This window comes from Poecilia formosa, unplaced genomic scaffold, assembly GCF_000485575.1.
Source record: "Poecilia formosa unplaced genomic scaffold, Poecilia_formosa-5.1.2 Scaffold73, whole genome shotgun sequence".
Lineage (NCBI taxonomy): Eukaryota > Metazoa > Chordata > Actinopteri > Cyprinodontiformes > Poeciliidae > Poecilia > Poecilia formosa.
Genome location: NW_006800012.1, coordinates 18,809 through 38,593, shown reverse-complemented (window position 1 = coordinate 38,593; position 19,785 = coordinate 18,809). Strand labels below are relative to the sequence as shown.

The 19,785-nt window shown below is 39.0% G+C and overlaps 1 protein-coding gene across 3 annotated transcripts; it reads right to left on the bottom strand.

The window, feature by feature from the left end:
• Nucleotides 1-3,053: 3,053 nt before the first annotated feature.
• mtm1 (myotubularin 1) lies at nt 3,054-19,573 on the bottom strand. Of its 3 annotated transcripts, XM_007555792.2 has the most exons (16): nt 19,405-19,493; nt 15,436-15,516; nt 14,259-14,331; nt 13,436-13,530; nt 12,900-13,010; nt 12,222-12,323; nt 11,858-11,941; nt 11,583-11,732; nt 11,204-11,392; nt 9,515-9,697; nt 9,291-9,446; nt 9,171-9,218; nt 8,667-8,759; nt 7,668-7,781; nt 6,438-6,614; nt 3,054-5,689 (listed from the first exon to the last, which is right to left on the bottom strand). In XM_007555792.2, exons 2-16 carry the CDS (start codon nt 15,490-15,492, stop codon nt 5,495-5,497), a joined length of 1,827 nt encoding a protein of 608 aa, XP_007555854.1. In that variant the 5' UTR covers nt 15,493-15,516; nt 19,405-19,493; the 3' UTR covers nt 3,054-5,494. The 3 variants fall into 3 exon arrangements, with proteins under 3 accessions (XP_007555854.1, XP_007555853.1, XP_007555852.1); XM_007555791.2 differs by lacking the exon at nt 15,436-15,516 and having other exon boundaries at nt 3,054-5,686; nt 19,405-19,573; XM_007555790.2 differs by lacking the exon at nt 15,436-15,516 and having other exon boundaries at nt 19,405-19,572.
• Between the last annotated feature and the right edge of the window lie 212 nt (nt 19,574-19,785).

Sequence of the window (19,785 nt, the reverse complement as noted above, 5' to 3'; positions counted from 1 at the left end):
AACACATTTTATACTAACCTCCACTTGCAGGAGGTCTTACTCTACCAAATTTCTTATATTACTGTAAATATCCACACAGTGTTATTTTGGTACAGTACTAATGACAATAATATGGAAGCCCTTTTCCGCCACTCTGTTAAAAAAAATCTCATTATGAGAAAGTATCTCATAATAATGAGATATGATCTCATTATGAGATAGTATCTCAAAAATAATGAGAAATTATGTCTCGTTATTTCGAGATACCGTATCGGTATTTCGAGATACCGTTTCATTATTTGGAGATACCATATCTCGTTATTTGGGGATACTGTCTCATTATTTGGAGATACTGTATCTCGTTATTTCGAGATAGTATCTCGTTATTTCGAGAAACTGTCATTATTTGGAGATACTGTATCTCGTTATTTGGGGATACCGTATCTCGGTATTTGGAGATACCGTATCTCGTTATTTGGAGATACCGTATCTCGGTATTTCGAGATACCGTATCTCGGTATTTGGAGATAGTGTCTCGGTATTTCGAGATATGTCTTATTTCGAGATGGTGTCTCGTTATTTCGAGATACCGTTTCATTATTTGAACATACCACATCTCATTATTTCAAGTGTCTCGTTATTTCGAGATATCTCAAAAATGTAGTAGTCTCGTTATTTCGAGATATCTCAAAAATGTAGTATCTCAAAATAATAGTATCTCTTGATGAGATACTATCAAATTATACATTTTTGAAATTGTTTGGAAATTGATTTATTTCCATTACCATCATTATGAGATTTAATAGTATCTCATAATAGTATCTCATTATAACGAGATGCTATCATTCTGAGATTCTCATTTTGATATACTGAGATTATTTTTTAAACAGTGGCGGAAATGGGATTCCATACAATAAGGCCTCGTGTGATTCAGCTTTTTTTTTCTTAAATTCATCTTTAATGTCATTCAAATAATGTCATAGTTCAAAGTTTGCTAAAAATTTTAGCAACATTTAGAGTTTCAGGTAAAAAATCTTAACTCATGTGATTGAAATCCTTTATTTCCTCCATCAGTCAGTGTAACCTCTAGAGGAGCAGTGGACTCGTTTCTCTGAAGACATTTTTAGCTGATGGCCTCAGTTATCTTGTTACTCTACCCAGCACACGTTTCTTCAGAAACTATCAATAAGCATTTTCATGGCTGTCCCTCAGTCTTTGCCACCATACTATAATGGAAATCAAATCTTTTCCAAACAATTTCAAAAATGTATAATTTTCTACTTTCCAACTTCTTGGTAAGATGAATACCCTGGTAATGAACTAAATATAAAATTGATGTGCAATTACCGGCCAGTCTCTCTTTCTGGTCCGGTCATATTCTGTACACCTACAATATTATAAACATCTCTATTATCTGCAGGATGTAGATCAAACCCAAAATTAACTGAAAAACTATATAAAAGATAATAATTTATTATTAATAATTTGTCCAATAATAATTGGACAAAATGTATTAAGACAAAGCTTCAAACAAGGTGAACTAATCAGTTTTTTTAAATAGTTTGAACAGGGAGAAAATCACACTAAATATTTCTTTGGTAGGAAAATCAATTATGTCATAAATGAACATAGAAAATATGCAACAACTTTCCACCAGGAAGTAGGAAAGGGTGGACATATTGGTGATGAAAATGAGGATTTCAACGTTACCAATAACCAAAGTTATCACAGTTAAGACTAAATAAAAACTGGAATTGAGAAAACATTAAAAAATAAAAATAATTTATGGGGAAAAGTATAACTGGAACTGCATCATGTGTTTAAAAAAGTAAAATTAGCAGAAATTAGATAAATCTTGTTTACAAATCTGTGAAACATTCAGCAGCTGACAAACTGAAACACAAAAACTTGAATCTGTCCAAATGACGCCAATCAATGCAGAGAAAAGTTGAGATTTCAGAAAATTGTAATTTAATAAAATATTTACACTGAAGACATAATTCAGAAAAAAAACTGAATACAACTTGAAAAAGAAATATTAGAAACAAAAGCAAATGGAACTATTTTCCCAATGCCCCACAATCCCATCAGTTTACAGTTGTTCGACCTCCACAGCCGTCACTCTGAGGTGGATGAAGACGGATACTGTCAGACTCGCCAAGGAGCCGAACATGCAGAGAGTTTATCAGGAACATCAGCACCTTCTGATCCCCTCAGCCAAAAAGCAAAGTTAAAATTCATATCCACAACTTCTAAGTCAAACTGGTTAAAATGTTTTCCCTCTGAACTCAAAGATTCAACAGAAAGGTAAATAAAGAGATAGGTTTTAGACAACAAAACAGGTTCTGATTGAGCTAACGACATTATAGTGCAAATTAAATAAATGAGAAAATAGTTTGTTCCTAAAAAGCTAACAATTCTGCCAAAATAAATGTTTGCTGTAGCTTCCATCGAGCTCACGAGTTTCATTTCATTATTTGAGTTGAAACTGACCCACACATACAGGAGCTCTAATGCTGCTCTGAGCTTTTCCCCATGTCTCCAGAAGGTGGCAGCAGAAAGCCTTTCTGGTTAATCAGCCGTTTGTATGGTGAAGAGGTAGAATGTAGATGGACAAAGGTAATATAGCACTCTGAGCAGGCGATGGAAGTCAGACAGTCAGTTCAACGTGTGTGTGCAAGACTGAAAGGCACAAGTAGACAAACAAACCTACAAGCGGATTGAAAAGTCGACTGAGGAAGTCAAAATAAGAGATCCCACACACACCAGCTGTATGGTTGGTGTAAACACTCGTGGTGACTGAAGAGGGTTTCTGGTTCTGAGGGGAAAAGGAAATGTGGCTGGGTTTAAATTAAAAAGAGGAAGCGCTAATAAAACAAGGCACTTTTCGTTTTACTTATTTGCAAAAGCGCGGTCTCAGAAGGGCTCAAAATAAATCTGACATAATGACATCACTAAATTTTAGAATTAAAGACCATCAGAGCGTTGAATTTAAGAGTCAAGAACATAACTGAATTTATGACATGGTCTAAAATATCACTTAAGAGCCAATTTTAGAAAATTACCATTTTTAGAAACTTTCATAAACCTAAGGGAAAAAGTATCGGTTTAGTACCCACAATATGAACTCCCAAGATATGACTAAATCCTTCTTTTCCTCTGCATGCCTTCAGTCTCAATCGGTGGCAAGAACAAGGCACCATGTGGCTCCTGATCTGAGGCACATTTTAAAAACGGTTAGCACTAGCATTAGCAGATTGACATGCCAACACTGGGGTCCGTTTTTAAAATCAGAGAAATTTTAACCTTCTGGACTCATTTTAAGTCTGATAAATTTAAACATCCAGAAATACTTTAAATTTCACCTACCTTGAATTTTTAGACAGTCACACTTAAACCACAGGAAGTGAAAGAAGTATAAGGGAGTTTCAACTTGAGGTAAACAACATGCTGTAGCTGACAAAAACACATCAAGTTAACTGAACAGTTTTTTCACCACAGCCAGAGTTCTGACTTCATCCCTACGAGATTCATTTTGCTCTAATAGAACCTCCAGTTTACTGGAGACTGTCCAATAATCCAACTTCTTGCCCTCAAATTTTTTTCTATGCAAGACAGAAATATGAATGCAATATTGTTTCAACATATCTTTTTTTTTTTCCCCCTCTTCCAAAGTTAATGCACACTCCAGTCCCTCTGCCAGCCTCAGTTCTATTGCTATCCAGGAAGTCAACCTAAACAGTTAACTAAAAACACTTGACCTGTTTTTATACTGCCACATAAGATTTGCATTTCACCATCCAGCTTTTAAATTTGACATCTAGAGCCTCAAACTCAATCCCTCCATGTTGTCTGTATGCAATACTAAAATACATTCACAACAGTTTTTTTGAATATTGTCATTTTAAACACTCTTTGCCAGTTTCTGCTTTAAATTTGATCCGATACATGAGTGGAGCAACTCTTCAAAGGACACACATTGACTGCACCAGCAGCTGGACTCATGGCAGAAAATCTTAAACTTAGCTTACAAGTTGTAGGGTAGTGTTTATTATTCCAAGTATGGTTTCGCTTTGTTTTTTTCCATTTCAATTCTAAAGTTTTATTATTTTTATTCAACTATACTAGAACTGCTGTTGGTCAAAATGATTTGTTTTTTAGAAACTCATCTTCCAGGTTTGTACTCATTTATAGTTACTTTTGTGGCTTACTGGTTGTAGGTATTAACGGCAAATACATCTTTTCCCACACCTGTTTTTACCTTTAATCCAACATATCAGTACATTCCACTGAACTGTCATTATTACAGAGCGGAGAGAGGCACACAGTTCCTCCATGACTACTCATCTCTGATCAACATCGTATAAGAATCGCAAAAAGTTCCTGAGTGTATCGACCTCACAGGAATAGCTGAATTTAAATTCATAATAAATATTTTGCCAAGTTTTCATTGTCTTCATCTGAAAAATTTGCAAACTAAGCTGCTTTAATGCGTTCCACTGCAGGATCAGAGCAGGGATAGATGCAGCGCCTGAAGTCTTTACAGCACAATTTATCCACATTTGGTAATATTACACCCTTATTGAAAAGATATTCAGTTAATTTTACAGAAATCTACATACAACTTTTGCAATTTCAATAAAAGAAAAAAAAAAAAAAGAAAAAATTTCCGAAGCATATTTGACTGCAATCACGACCTCAAGCCCTACAGTGAGCCAGGCAGAGTCCTTTTCAGACTAAAACAAAACTCATCACCTGTGCAGCTGTCTGCAGCCGAGGTGTCTGCAGCCGTTCATGGAAACCTCACAGCGATACGTTTGACTCACCGAATGGAAGCTCAAACATCCCTAAAGATAAAGCACATCAATAAGTTCCCTTTCAGTAGAAGCAAACAGCTGCCAGGTGATTGGGCCTCTTAACGTCAGTGTAATTTCTGATTTTGCGTTCGCCTGAGGTGGAGAAGTGGGTGTAGAAGTGAAAGTGATTTTTCTGGACAGGCTGAGTTTGAGTTCTCTTTGTTGGTAACTGGCCTGAGAACACTTGAGGTGCCAAATAGTCGTTTTCCTAAATTGTCTATTCTCTTGTCCTCTTCAAAATAATAAAAAACAAAAAACACCTTAGTCTCTCAGTTAATATATTATTCAAACTTCTGATGAACTCAATAATGTTAAACGGTGGTTTATATTAAATAAACTATAGCAAACATGACCTGCAGTGGCTGTGTGTGCATCCTGTCCTCTTGAGCCCTTAAGCTTCAAGCATTGAAATTCTTCAAAGCTTTGCTGTGTACTGTGTGTATTTAAAATGTTCAGGTAAAACACTAGAGAGCTATTGCATAATTCAACTTGTCAACTTTTCTATTAGGTACAAATGAAAGATCATTTTCAAAACCACACCAAGCCCCTCCCTGTGCAGTGTGTGCGTGTGACCAAAAAGAAAGAAGACCACTGATAAAAGAGGACATGAACAGTGCAATCCAAAAGAGGTTCTGCCTCTCGTCTGTGAAGGATGAGCTTTAAAACGGAGTCTGTAGGTGTGTGTACTGCTGTGAAGGTGTGGAGGCTGTAGACGAGGTGGTGTTTGGCGTGGTGCTGTTAGCCAGCTGGTAGGGAGAGGAAGAATCGGATAACTGAAGCTGCTCCAGTTTCTTCAAGTATTCTTCTCTGAGGGCCAAAAGCTCCTTGTAGCGCTGCTCCACTGGACTCTGCTGCTGAAGGCGCACACACACACACACACACACACACACACAGGTGTTACTGAAAGTTATCATTTTCAAAAAAGACAAGTCTATCAAACTTCTGACACACTGAGCCTTCAGAATTTATTTTAGAAGTTTCCCATTATTCACCTTGTTGGTGTTTAATCTAAAATCTTTAATACATTTGTCAATGAGAACTGTTAATTTGATGTCAATGGTGGCTATGCTAACTAGCCTTAGCATTCATGACAAGCTGTGCTAGCTGGGATGAGATTGATAACACTAAGACCCTCCTCCTGGCTCCGATTGGTCATTTCTAGGTAGCGCGCTCAGCACTTGGAGAGATTATGCGTCTCGTACCAAACTGTCACAACATAGTAACAGTTTCAATGAATATGTAAAAACTTTTTTTTTTTTTAAACAAACACTACATACTGCAGCTTTAACGTATGAAGCACCTTGACACTCTGACCTGTCCTATGTTTCAACACAAGTCCTTAAAAGAGCCAACAAGCTTCTGCTGGTTTTACCAAAAACTGAAGCTCAGAGGAGATGGATTCATCTCAACCATGGCTTCAAAATCATAGACAAGTTGTTTAGAAATCAAAATCAATTTGGGCTGTTTTACTGTAGAAAACAGTATGAAAACAGCCCAAGTTGATTTTGATTTATGAACAATTTGTCTATGATTTTACTGCAGAATCATAAAATGCTACAAAGCATCAAAACATTCTTCAAACACACACACTGGGTATCCTACCTGGTGTCGTATACGTGGGTTCCAACGGATGTAGTAGGTTACCCACAGCTCTAGGTGGCGCATGCTTGCCACGGGGTAGAGAACCTGTCCAGACTCTGGGGTGTAGAATGGGTTCAAATAAATATCCATCTTGCTGTTGACCAGAGACCAGAGGGACACCGTCTTCGATCGCAGCTCCTGAGTCAGAGACAGAGAGTGATTCAATATCAGGTTACTGATACACATCATGTTGTCTTAAGGCGCTCAACAGGAAAGTGAATGAAATCAAAACAAACATTTCAAGTCGATGGCAGAAAAATGACTGTTGATCTTTGTATGGGTGTACTTGTACATACTACAGATAGAGAACCACTTTTACAGTATTTACCAACAAAGGGAGGCCATTTGTGAAAAATCAGAACCTTTTCCTGCAGCTCTACTGAACTAGACAGATTTACAGCAGTCTCAACCTGTGGTCCAAAGACCGTTCTCAATACTGCATGTTTATTTCCTGACAAGAGGTCAAAGTGCAAGGTGTACTGCTAGCTTATCAAAGGATTGTGTTTAAAAATAACAATGGAAAAGTGGGTTAAGACTAGGAACCTCAAACATACGGTGCCATATTTTAAGCACAAGTTGACATGTAAAAAATAAACACTGAAAGTTTGCTTAAATATACACAAACTTTTTACCTGCTGTCAAAATGTGCAGCAGCAACGCAAACTCTGGACAGCAGCAAACTACAAAATGACAAAACTCACCTAAATACACTGAAATTTGACTCTGCACCTCCGGGAAGAAAAAAACGGCCCTATGCCACCTTTCAGTGTGAAAGTTGCGCAAAATACATGACTTCATCCAACACCTCATATTTAATGTTCTCCTATTATTAATTTGGGCAAGGTTCAATTCCACTAAAGTTCAGGGTTCACAGATGACTCACTGACGAAGACAGAAGCTCACAGGCTTGTAGGAAGATGGAACAAAACCTGAAAACTTCTAAAGGTATACATTTAAAGTACAAGGATGTGTGTGTCTGCGTGTGTGTAAAACTTTTGCAACAGTACACCAACAAAAGTGATTTTCAGAAGTTTAATTATGGCTGTAGTGGTTTGAACCAACATGTGACGCCTTTAACCAAAGTAAAACGAATAAGTTTAGTTGTTTGCCGACATAAACAGCCATGTTAAGAAAAAAAATAATAATAAAAAAAAAAAAAAATAAGAGGAGGAACCCTTGATGGTCACTTACCTGCTGGTCTCGTATACTTTCACAGTTGTAGAGGAAAGTCCCAAAGCGACAGCTGTACAGATGATCCAAGATTGTGAGCAGGAGATGCTCATTGAACTCAAAGGCTGTGGGAAACTGAGAGGAGAAAATCCGGTTACATTTCCAAGACGCCAACAATCATGTGTTTATGCTCCTGCACCCAAATTCTCCGTTAACCCTTGGAGCCATTTCTTAACCCAAACAGCCACAGCTTGACAGACTTTTAGATGAACCACATTTCACCTCTGTGCTAAATATTTTTCTACATTAAATTGACCTAATTTCAGAAATAAAATGCAACAATTCCTGAGTTTACATTTTTCTAAAGAACAAAAATAAGCTGCTTAGAAAACTTTCTGAAGGCCCTACAGAAGAAATCAAAAGCTAAATTCAATGTATGCTCACTGAATTTGTCTCATATTATACTGTCAGGTCAAAGTTAAAATAAATATGTAAAAAGTATCAGTCAATCTCATCAGGTTAACCACACTCTAGCTTTGTGTTTAAACACGACTAATCACTATGCAAGAAACCATTTCATTGCCTCCAAACAAACATGCCAGAAGATTCTAAGTTTTCCAGGTTTTCATATTCAGGAACGTTTGAGAAATTCTGTTAATTTAGAAAAACTAACTATAAATTGGTTGTGCTTCGGTGGAAGGACAATTTATTGTTACAGTAGTCAGGCTACATACCATCTTGGTTTTATTCGATATTCTCATTGGGTGTTTTTTAATTTTGCCACCGAGCACAGCAGCAGCCCGTATGGAAAAACTGTACGAGAAAAACAAAACTATTCTCCCTCCATAACTTCCTCTGCTATAATTTAAATATATGCAATTCAATCAAGCTCACAAAACAACTTATTCCAGAAAAATATATTTGAAGACTTAACAGTTTCATCAGATATAAACAGTTAATTAAAAACAGTGCAAATAAATGTCTTAAGAGCATCTCACCAATCACTGGTTCTTAACTAACCTGTTTGGTCATCTGCCATACACAATCAATGAACTGAACAAATATTGGCGATCTGTCCTGGTCTGCGTGGTTTTTGTCACCGTGGCCGATCCGCTAAACACACGAAAACACAAACGGTTAACAGTAAACAACTTATTTTTTTAAGGGGGTCGGATTATGTGTTTTCTAGCCAAAGAGTGCCATTTTATAGATGTCAAAATTTGCATTTTATTTTTATTTAACCTTTTTACCAGCGTTTCACTGAGACGCAACTCATATGATCAGATTTCTCAAACATGCATGAAAGAATCAAAGCAACAGTCCAGGTATGTTTCTGATGACATTGCAGCATGACAAAGATCAAAGAAGTGGATTTACATAATACTGCCCCTTTAGTAAATAATTTGTGCAATCAATATTGTGGATATTTCATTGGCATATCTTATAGCAAGTATGATGCAATTATAATCGACAAAATTACACAACTGTTTAGTTTTCTGAAAAAAACACATATCAGAATCTTACTGATGCAAATTTGTGACCAAAGCTGATCCATTCCTTTTCAATCAGGACCTACAAAGAAAAGTTTGACAGTTTAAAATTGGGACGAATCCAGCCGGTTCCATTTGCTGTGAAGTTACCAACCTGGAAGCCCCTTAGCGTGCGATAGTGGCTGTCCAGCATCAGCATGGCCAGTGAGGTAAGCTGCGCTGTCCGGTCCCAGCCGTCACTACAATGAACCAGAACTGAATTCCCACTGGAAACCTTGTCTGCCACTTGGATGGCTCCCGACAACACCAGCTACACACAAAGAGCTTTCAGTACACATATGAAGCCTTTGAAAGTAGAATGAATCCTTCTGTGCTTACCTTAATATGTTCTAACCAGTGTGTAGACTCTAGACTGGACAGCCAGTGGGATTCCTCCACGTTTGGGTAGACGATATCTTTGAGTTTTTTGAGGGACTCCCTCATGACGTGAATATTCTGGATGTCCAGGAAGACTAGCTCAGCGTTTAGGTACTCGTCCCCTTCATAGCCCCCTCCAGTGGCCTGAAATTGCCAACACAATGTGAACCTAAAGTTACAATGGTGGATAAGAAAATTTCTGCAACATTGAAACATTCACAGTATTTATCACAGACCTAAACAAAACTTAAAGGAAAGAAACTCCTTAACAGGTGCAATTTATTCATCGTGTACATCTTCATAAATATGCAGAACATGCTGATCATTAGAGAGAAAAAAAATACTGGGAGGAGCATGTGCATTGATTTACCACCCACAAAGCCATTTATTAAACCTGAACCATATTGCTAGTGATGATTTTGTGTATTTTTATCATGTTTGAATAGCTGGTGCAAACTGGCACAGTGAAACGTCTACAGTAACTGTGGGGAAAAAGGTATAGATACAATGACAGAAGACACTGCTTGTCAAATATTTGGAAAATATATTAAAAAAATGAAAAATACTCTACAACAAAGGTAATTTAGAGCTGCAGGAGTACTTCATATTTCCAGCGCACCATCAATTCATCGTTTTGTATCGACGGCCTGCAGTCAAAACATGCCTGTTTCATGTTCTACAAACTGTGTGGGCAAAACATTAATGCAGCCATTCTACTGACAATATTCATACAAAAAACAAAATTATCACCGCAAAACTGAAATATTGTGGTTTTGTTCATCATTTAGTCAACAAAACAGCCTTAGCTTTTCCTCTAACCTTATTTCTCATCCTGTCATCTTAGTCACTGAGTCCAAAGGAAAAATCAACTCCAAGGAGTTGATTTTAAAATGCTCCAACTCATTTTAGACAGCATCAGAGCATCCAAACCAAATATCACAGTAGATTTCTTCTTAACTCTGAGCTACCCTTCTGTCTCCACCCTTTCTGCACGCTGTAACCACACCCTTACCATGAAACCATCAGTTACTCAGACCACCAGTCACTCTCTCTATGCATGTCTTCCACTATTCTCTCTCTTTTTTGCTACTCTCGACTTCCTCATGCAGTGTGAAAGTTCCTCTTTTGGTACGCTCTCATAATGCTCCTTTTAGATCCTTAAAGACACAATGATGCTCTTTCTGACATCTGTGCTTCTCTACAAGACTTCTAAGAGCAAAAATATGGCTTGTGAAAACTTCCTGTGCATGAAATCAGACAGTGGCGGACTGATTTTATCTCTTCATGAGCTCGCCTCAGCCTCCCTTTCTCAACATGTCATTGTGTGGCTCTGTCGTTACTACTGCTCTGAACATCCCCGTTTCATGAGAACTGGTGCCAGTACACTCCTCTAATCGTCTGGCATCTTCTCTCTCCAGAACTTTTCTAAACAAGCTGGTCAAAAGCTCCACTGCACTCTCACCAACACAGATGCATACATTTAATCACTCTTCCACATTTTTACTAATCTATCCTCCTGTCTATTTCCCTTTTCTAGTTCCTAACTGATGCGGTCAGAAGGTGGACAGTTGCACCACAGTAGTTTGAATTGCTGAAACATGACACCCGTTTGGTCGCCATTGTTTAAAAGCATTTCTTTTTCCCTCTGACCTTGTTTGCGACCGCATTGACATTGGGCCGGGCGTCGTAAATGGTGAGTTTTTTGGTGGTGTCGTTTGCCTCTCTGATGAGGTCCAGGTATCGCTCGTCGTCTTTATTTCTTTTACCAGACATTCCAACGAGGGGCTGACTGCAGCGAACAATCACTGCCTGATTTTCCCGGTGGATCCAAGACAGAACCTGGACCAAAAATCAAAGATGGTTCAATTTCAGGTGAAAGAAATACCGTGGTAACTCTGCATGGCGAGATGCAGGCACAACTCATGTAACCCAACTCATGTGCATGCATCTTAAGAATGTATTTAAACACCAGACTTCTGTGATGTTAAGAAATCCCATTGGTTTATCTGATTAAAAGGCTTGCTCTTACCGGTATGCGTCCTCTTGACCGGAAGGCGGCCACTTTTCTCAGGTCATCTTCTTTAGATTTAAAAGGGACTGCGAGGACAGTCGGGTAGGTGTCACACAGATCATAACTCTTATTGATGAATGTAATACGCCATTTGTTGTTTGGTAAGCCCTGTAGGAAAAACAATAAATTAGAAAAGACTGACCACAGTACAGCACCGAGTGCCGTTTAGATTTGACACAAATTAAAAACGCAAATTCTGGCCTGAAAAAGAAGCAAATGATCCAGATGTTTACCTGACGCCTAAACTCCTCCATAGCTTTATAGACCAACCAGCCGTTCTCAGTGTACTTTTCCTGATTCACATAAGCAAAAAGAGGCTGCAAGAAAGGAGACATGCAAATACATTTTCAGTTGACATCTACATAACACAAAAGCTGAGATCCAGTTAGTCCTTTTAGATTTGTCTCCGTGTCGCATCTGAATTGCATAATTAGCAGGATGTTTGAGCTTGATGAATGATTCGATTCAGGCGAGCTGCATGGGGGAGGGGGGGAGTTTCAGGACACCAGCTTTTGAGGACACAGATACATCACTTGGTACTTTATTCTTCATTGAGTTTTATTTGTCATTTTTCTGCTCATTCTCAGTAGAACTTACCAAACTATGTGAAAGAGGGAAGGCGTATCTGAAGATCATCTCAAAGATCCCTCTCCTGCTGTGGCCTTCCTGCTTCAGAGCGAACCTCAGATTCCTCATGTCCTGAAGAGCCAAAGATCAGACACTTTACCATCACAGGAAAAAACATTACAGATGGGTATTCATATTTACATTTTTAAATAATGGTCACAGTATATAAATTGGAGTGGTTTAAAAGACTAATGTTTTAATAAGAAGATTGTCCACTGTCTCAGGGAACCAACAGAGTCAACCTCCTTCCTGACAGCTCGCATCATCGCTGGTGTCCAGCAGCGGCTCTTACAGTTGCCACAGCAACGGGCAAGGACATCATGAACACGCCTATTAGAAGCTACATCTGTAACAGCAGCCTCAGGTTGTTCACTCAGCTTGCATGAACCTGGACTTCTTGCCCATCATCTCATTTTTGTCCCCTGGAAAACTAGCTAACCTTTCCCAGAATTAAAGACTTCTCAAATCGGGCCCACTGCTACAAATCCTTAACTCACCACCAACACATGCTTGGGTTGTAATTAGCACCGAGCTAAAAAAAAAAAAAATCTCAGAAATGGAATTTGGGAAAATGTTACTGCTCCAAGCTGCACTCCTCCTCAGTTTTTGAATGTTCAAATAAAAACAGCGAAAGCAGATGTTACACACCTTGCATGTGATATCCAATCCATACGAGTTTTCTCCACGGCTCGACGCTCCACCCATCTTCTCCACTCGACTTATGACGCCCAGAGGAACGTCCAGGGCCAGCGGCACTTCCTGCCGCACAGAGGAACAGTTATCTCTGCACTCATTGATTAACAATATGGAAATGGTGAGTTTTTTGGTGGTGATAGAATCCACAGTTCAGATGCACGCCTGATCAAAAATTCACTGCATATAGGACGAATATTGAACATGATTACCGATTATTGATTTTTTTTTTCCTGGTACAAATGTAATGTACAAATTGTGTTCTGGAGTTTTCCGAGTCGTTATTGACAGATTCTGGACATTTATAGACTTCCATTAGAAATATTTCTTTACCAACAAGTTTTTTTATTTGTATTTATATTAAAATTTGTGCTATGAGGTTATTAATGTTAAACTGCAGCATGTCAAGCTGAAGAATGACAAACCTGCTGTTAATAATTGTGTGTTGACCAGTTGACGGCCTGCACCGACAAACACTTTAGAAAACTTACAGTATCTGAGCTCTTGAAGTAGAGTCTGTAGTTGGTGATCAACACTTTCCCTTTAACAGCTCCATTGAATGGACACATGTAAATGATCTCCTGATCTGAAAGCAGACAATATCAAATTACTGTCACATTTTTTACTTTGTGTCATGTTTGAGCCCGTTACAAAAACAGACCAAAAAAAGAAACAAATTAGTAGCAAAAACAAAACAAAAAAATCCATGGTTGCTTGTTCTTAATTTTGTAAAAATAAAGTATTGTAAAAAGTGATAAACCACAGGAACTGTACTGATAATGAAAAGGACCCACATGCGACACCTCCAGGTCATTTTACCCCATTCCAGTTTCACATCTTGATCATTTCTATTCTGAACTCAAAAAAATAATTTTTATTCTCACATATACTTGTCGAGTGCAAGATGTTGGAATACTAAAAATTTACAGTGTCTCAAAATGTTTTGCCAAACTCAAAAAAAAATTAAAATTTTTAAAAATACACTCAGGTAAAATGCACTCTTGCAACATAAGAGGCATTTAACAATATGGACGTTTGATATTTGTATCAGTTTAGCTTCATAATAAATGTCAGAGTCTCACTGAGGCTTTCTGTAGTGGGACTCTAATGAATTGGCACTATATCAAAATTAACTGAATTACTCAGTATTGACTGGTTGTTCTACTAGTAAATAACCAGTTTCATCAATATACCAGGCTCAAGCCTGTATGATTAGTTAAATCCAATGGGTAATTGTCTTTTTGCTCTAGAGTGTATTTTCTGCAGCAAAGACATTTTATTTGCATTAATCACTGACAGTTGCTTTATCATTACCTGTAATTCGATCTTCTCCTGGAAGTAGAGAGACATCCGCCAACAACTCCATCTTCAGTGAATTTCTGCCAGTCTAAAAGGAAGAAACATTTTACTTTAGTTTATTCTGCACAATTAAAATACAGATTAAAGATATTGGTAAAATAGTAATAGTGTGGAAAGAGGCTAAATAAACTACATAAACACATCTACAAAGCATTAACGGGAATTTAAATAGAATATAGGACAATAAAAATGTGACAACACTTTTGCACTGTTTTATAGAAGTATATTGTGTCCGTTTTACCAAGTATAAAAGCTCATTCCAAAGTTTCCCTCCGCTGCACCGGAGAGAAAACTGACCTCAACTGGTCTGATATTTAGGAAGATTTCTTCCTCAAGAAGTACAACCTAAACTCCAAGCTGCCGTCAACCTTATCTATTCATGGAGAGCCTGGTGACAGGCTGCACCACACTGTGGTAGGCAGCTGCTCTGCTGTGCTCCAGAGCCATGGCGACAGATCAGAGCACAGGTGTCAAACTCCAGTCCTCAAGGGCCGCTGTCCTCCAGTTTTTAGATGTGCCAGAGGTTCAAAACTCTGGAATGAAATGGTTTAATCACCTCCTCCTTGTGTAGATCGGTTCTCCAGAGCCTTAATGACCTGATTATTCTATTCAGGTGTGGTGCAGCAGAGGCTCATCTAAAAGTTGCAGGACACCGGCCCTTGAGGACTGGAGTTTGACACCCCTGGATCAGAGGATCGTTGGTCTGATGGACATTTATACCAGTAAGTTTATGGCTTATTAGGACCATAACCATCACCAAAGACAGCTCCTATCCTGGCTTCTCTCCATTTCACCTCAGGGAGGCGCTACAGGTGCAGCCGAACTAAAAACAGACTCAAAAACAGCTTCTTCCCGAAAGTAATCATCACCCACATACCAATTCCAAATTGCCCAAGCTCAAGAGAACGTCCTGCCCAGCTAGTCACGGTAGCAACGATCAGTCCCTGAACTCTAGGCACCATGGGTAATTTTAACACCAAACCAATTACAGGCAGTTGTGTTCCTACTGACTATTTAGTGTTCCTGCTTGCTTTTTAGGCATGTGCTTTACAAAGCCAAATATTACCTGACCAAAATGTATTCGAAAACATTTTGATTCCAAATACAAATGGAACAAACAAATTCGACCTACACTAGTGATGCGAGAGTCCAGAGAGCTGGAGTGGTACTCAGAGACGGGTGAGGCCATCGTTCAGTGAGTGGCTTCCGCAGTCTGAGAAATCAAAACACAGGCTTAGACGTCATGAGCAGAAATCAAGTGGAATAATGTATACGATAGTCGTAATCATCAAGGGTCTCAGTTCAATGCAGGAACTTTTTATTCTGCACCATCAAAGTGAAGACTTTAGCGGAGCCCAAACCGAGCTGTTCACACCGAGAACAAACGGAAGGCTTTTTGACGAGGATATTCCGTTTCCACGCAGAAACACTGGACACAACACCAAAGTTAAATCTGATCTCCAAATATTTTGTGGCATTTACTGTGGTAACTATAAAAATGTCAATAACTGTATAGCTCTGACTCAAAGCTCCACAAAAAAGACTCAGCAATTTGCTTGACAATTTAGCAAAATTCTGCATTTGACAAACCAATTTAGAAACATCTTTTGGCAGTTGTATGTATAGGAATTGTGATCCACTCATAATTGTGATTTTACAATGAAAATTGTGATGTGTGTCAATCGCCAACCCCTAGAGGTAAAAATGCTAGAATTCCTGAATTAAAAAAAATGATGGCAATGCAGATCAAATGGGTTAAAATACCAACGAACTTTGCATTTAACAAAAGAAGAAGTGGGTAATTAAAAATAGAAGTGCGCAGACTTCAAAACCAATAGATAAGTTAGAGTTTTACACAAGAAATGAATAAATGGAAATCCCACAGCGGCAGCCTGACAGCATACTAGTAGTTTAGAGGCTTTAAAACAGAATGCTCCCCAAATGATTGCCTTTAAAACATGATTCTCAATGACAAAAACATCTGAACGGCTACAAAGACCTGCTTTTGAGTGAAGATAAGCTTCACTTTGCAGAAGATCTATTACAATATGCAAAAGAGACCAAGCTGGTCAAGCTGTGACCACCCATCATGAAAGCACAAGCAAAGAGCCAGCCTGCATCCCACATCAGAGCAGTCTTCCATCACTGGACAAGAAATCCCTTAACAGACTAATCATAACAATCGTCTTGTTTTAGCAGGAAGCACGTTAATCTACATTCCTACACCTACATTCTGGGAAGGTGGAACGTAGGCAACTCCACCCACATTTTAATTGTACACAACATTTAGCTTTCAAATAAATATTCTGCAAAAATGTGATATCTGTTAATGTTTTAAGATGAAAAAGGACTTTGCAGAGTTGAACTGGGTAGTTTAAACCTGACATTTCAGCTAATAAAAAAAGTTAGTTTTCTACCACTCTGCTAGGCTGGCAAGAACCAGGCCTTTGTTCAACACGCCGCTTCATATAGAGGGTGTGGGCTCTGAGTCGTTGAGAAACTACTTCTTCCTTGAGGTATGGACTGTGCTGAAGTTTTACATTTTAGCCAGTCGCTAACATTTGTCTGCGACATGCGTAAGGCGGACATTTGACGCTATGATGCTTACCAGAAACAACCATCCTCCACTGCAAAGAACCGACCTGAACAAGGCAACTGTTGAAGTTAATTTTATGTTTGGAAGCGTGAAAAACATGGACTGAACGGATTCCTTCACTTCCTCCTCCATCACCATTGCTAAAACTACAGGCAGACTAGAATTCTAAAACAAAGCAGAAAATCAACGTCACCGTTCACAACGTCTCCTCCTGTTTGCTGATTGGATCAGTAGAAACCCCACCAGAGGTAATCCAAGTGAATGGGAGAAAGTTCAGACTACGTAAGGAAGGCAATGGCCAGGCTACCACTCTGTAGGTTTTCATTATTCCAGATAGTCATATCAAGAGAGAAGCAGAAATATTATATGGCTCTCATTACTTAAAGCAACAGGGTGGGACTGGGACCCACCCTGGGAAATCCCAAATAAGTTTCTCATAGAACATTTTTACATTAAAACAAATAAATGTCTGGCCACTTCAGCCAACAAGATGAGAAAGGACTTTGCAGAGCTGCAGCGCAAACAGACTTCAGGAAGTACTCCGTGAATAGCAAAAGGAGGCAAAACTGACAAGACACCAATATATTTCCCTTTAGCGTTATTGCTAGCCTAGCAACTGTTCAACTGTCTGACACATCGTCATAAATCAATGCTCAAACATGTATGCATACACATACATTTTAAATTAGTAACTGCCCCTCAGCCAGGATCCGTGAAATAAATGCGGACCAGAATGCCAGAAAACCTAACAATATTTCTCCCAGAGCGACCCTCCAGAAATTGATATTTCTCATCCAGTTTAAGTCGGCAAACAAGTGGTCCACAGCAGCCTAGTTCAGTCAGAGTGGTGGTCAAGTCAGTTTTTATATCCCAGATTGAGGCCTAGATACTCTGATTTAAGGATGAAATCTTGTGGTAGAAATCTCCGCTGCACGTGTCCTCAGTGTGACACACACATCTGACTCGATGGAGCCTACCTCAGTTTTCCAGCCATTTATTACGTGCGTTAGTGTTTTGTTCGAGGGCTCATTTTCCGGTAAACAGGACCACATCCATCAACTGACTTTGACTCCAAAGCCCATGTTGGTTCACCCAAATATGCCTTTAATTAATTATATGCTAAATACAAGGAAGACTGACTATAATCTGGTTCCTCTTGTCGACAAGAGAAATCCAGCCAAAAAGAATTAGAAACAGGATACTTATGTTTGCTAGCAAACGTAGAAAATATATAGTTTGTTAGATTGACAGAGGCAAACGCATTCCTTTCCGACGTAAAAGGTTTTACCACTTTTCTTTTTAAAATCAGAATATTGTAGGCTTGGTTCATTGTTGAACAGGTTAAAAAAAATACAATACCAGGGTGCTGTGGTGGCACGGGGTAGAGCACAACCCACATAAGGAGGTCTTAGTCCTCGATGTGACCACTGTAGGTTCATTTCATGGCCCGATGACCTTTGCCACATGTCTTCCCTCTCTCATTATTCACTTTCCTGTCTGACCACTTTCAAATAACAGTCGCTAGAGCCAACAGAGACTTGGGGGTTGGGGGGGGTTCGACAATATCCCACAGCACTTTTGACTCATCGATAATTTCTTTGAGTTATTAAGTATTCAAAATAAAGTTTTTTCTGAGTTGCTGTGTTTGGGATTTGGATGCCTTTATCACATCTAATTTGTGGATAATACTGAACTTTTACAATGATAGTCTGCTTTTTAAAATCAAGACCATCATTGATTTTAGATACATGTGAATCTCAGAGTTGGTACTGTTTTTATTGTACACATTGTCCTGAAAAGATTTAACGATCTTAAAATTCCAAATAATTTATTGAAAATGTCCTTTTCTGCCCTTTCCACTAGTACTGGTATTCAGATTTAATGTTAAAAAGAAAATTAAAGCAGAAATGCATCATCTCTTTAAAAATAAATAAATTGAGTTGCTCTGCCGAGTAATTATTTTTGATCAGGTTTCAATCAAAATGTAGGTAAAGTCCACAGGTGATTCAGTGAAACGATACCTTACGATAAGTACCTTCATTTTCTCAAACATTTCTCACTTTGTCGGTTCGCAGTTCCTACATTCAGCAAGGTTACACAAAGAAGAGCAAACACCCCAAAATATACAGAGCATATTCAAAAGTTGGATGTGAGCACATAGGCTGCAACAATAGAGATTAAAGCTGTTTCCTACCAGCATACAAATGGCTGCATCAGAATTTACTGAACAGGTTGTGGAGCCGGTGAACGCGTCAGAGGTGCGAGCACAGAAGCAAAAGGCGAGACAGCTCCTTTTAAAACCCTTTTAAAGTTAGCACCCAGCTGCAGGCTCAGCTGTGGACCTGGACCAGGAAATAGTGAAGGCCCTCACCAAACGGCAGCTTGTTGCTCTACAAATGAAGCTAATTTTTAGCTCACAGTTCAGAGAAACACATATCAAAGCCCGCTTCGCAAAACTTTATCTGGGCTGACATGACCCAGGGGCAAGCAAACGTCTTTACGTACCTGAAAAGTGCGATTGTTTTTGTTGCTAAATGTCGATGTGTACTCGTCCAGCCACAGTAGCAACTCACTCTGCGTCACGTGCCGAGCTGTCATAGCTCAGATTGGTTAAGTTCGGGTCTCCTCCATTACAACACTGGCGCACTTGCCGGCGCACACAAGCGGTGTCTGATGGCGCGCGCCCGCCTTGTGTCAAACTCCAGTCCTGGAGGGCCACTGCCCTGCAACTTTTAGATGTGCCTCTGCTGCACCACACCTGAATAGAATAATTAGGTCATTAGCAGCAGGCCTCTCCACAAGAAGGAGGTAATTAAGCCATTTCATTCCACTGTTTTGTACCTGTGGCACATCTAAAAACTGCAGGTCACCGGCCCTTGAGGACTG

What these genes read in the sequence shown, in the direction of transcription:
- mtm1 (XM_007555790.2), bottom strand. Translation starts at nt 19,497, where the DNA reads ATGACAGCTCGGCACGTGACGCAGAGTGAGTTGCTACTGTGGCTGGAC. An exon ending in ACTGGTTAGAACATATTAAG is followed by an intron (nt 9,447 to 9,514) that starts GTAAGCACAGAA and finishes CTTTGTGTGTAG; the next exon opens with CTGGTGTTGTCGGGAGCCAT. An exon ending in ACCCACGTATACGACACCAG is followed by an intron (nt 5,690 to 6,437) that starts GTAGGATACCCA and finishes GTGCGCCTTCAG; the next exon opens with CAGCAGAGTCCAGTGGAGCA.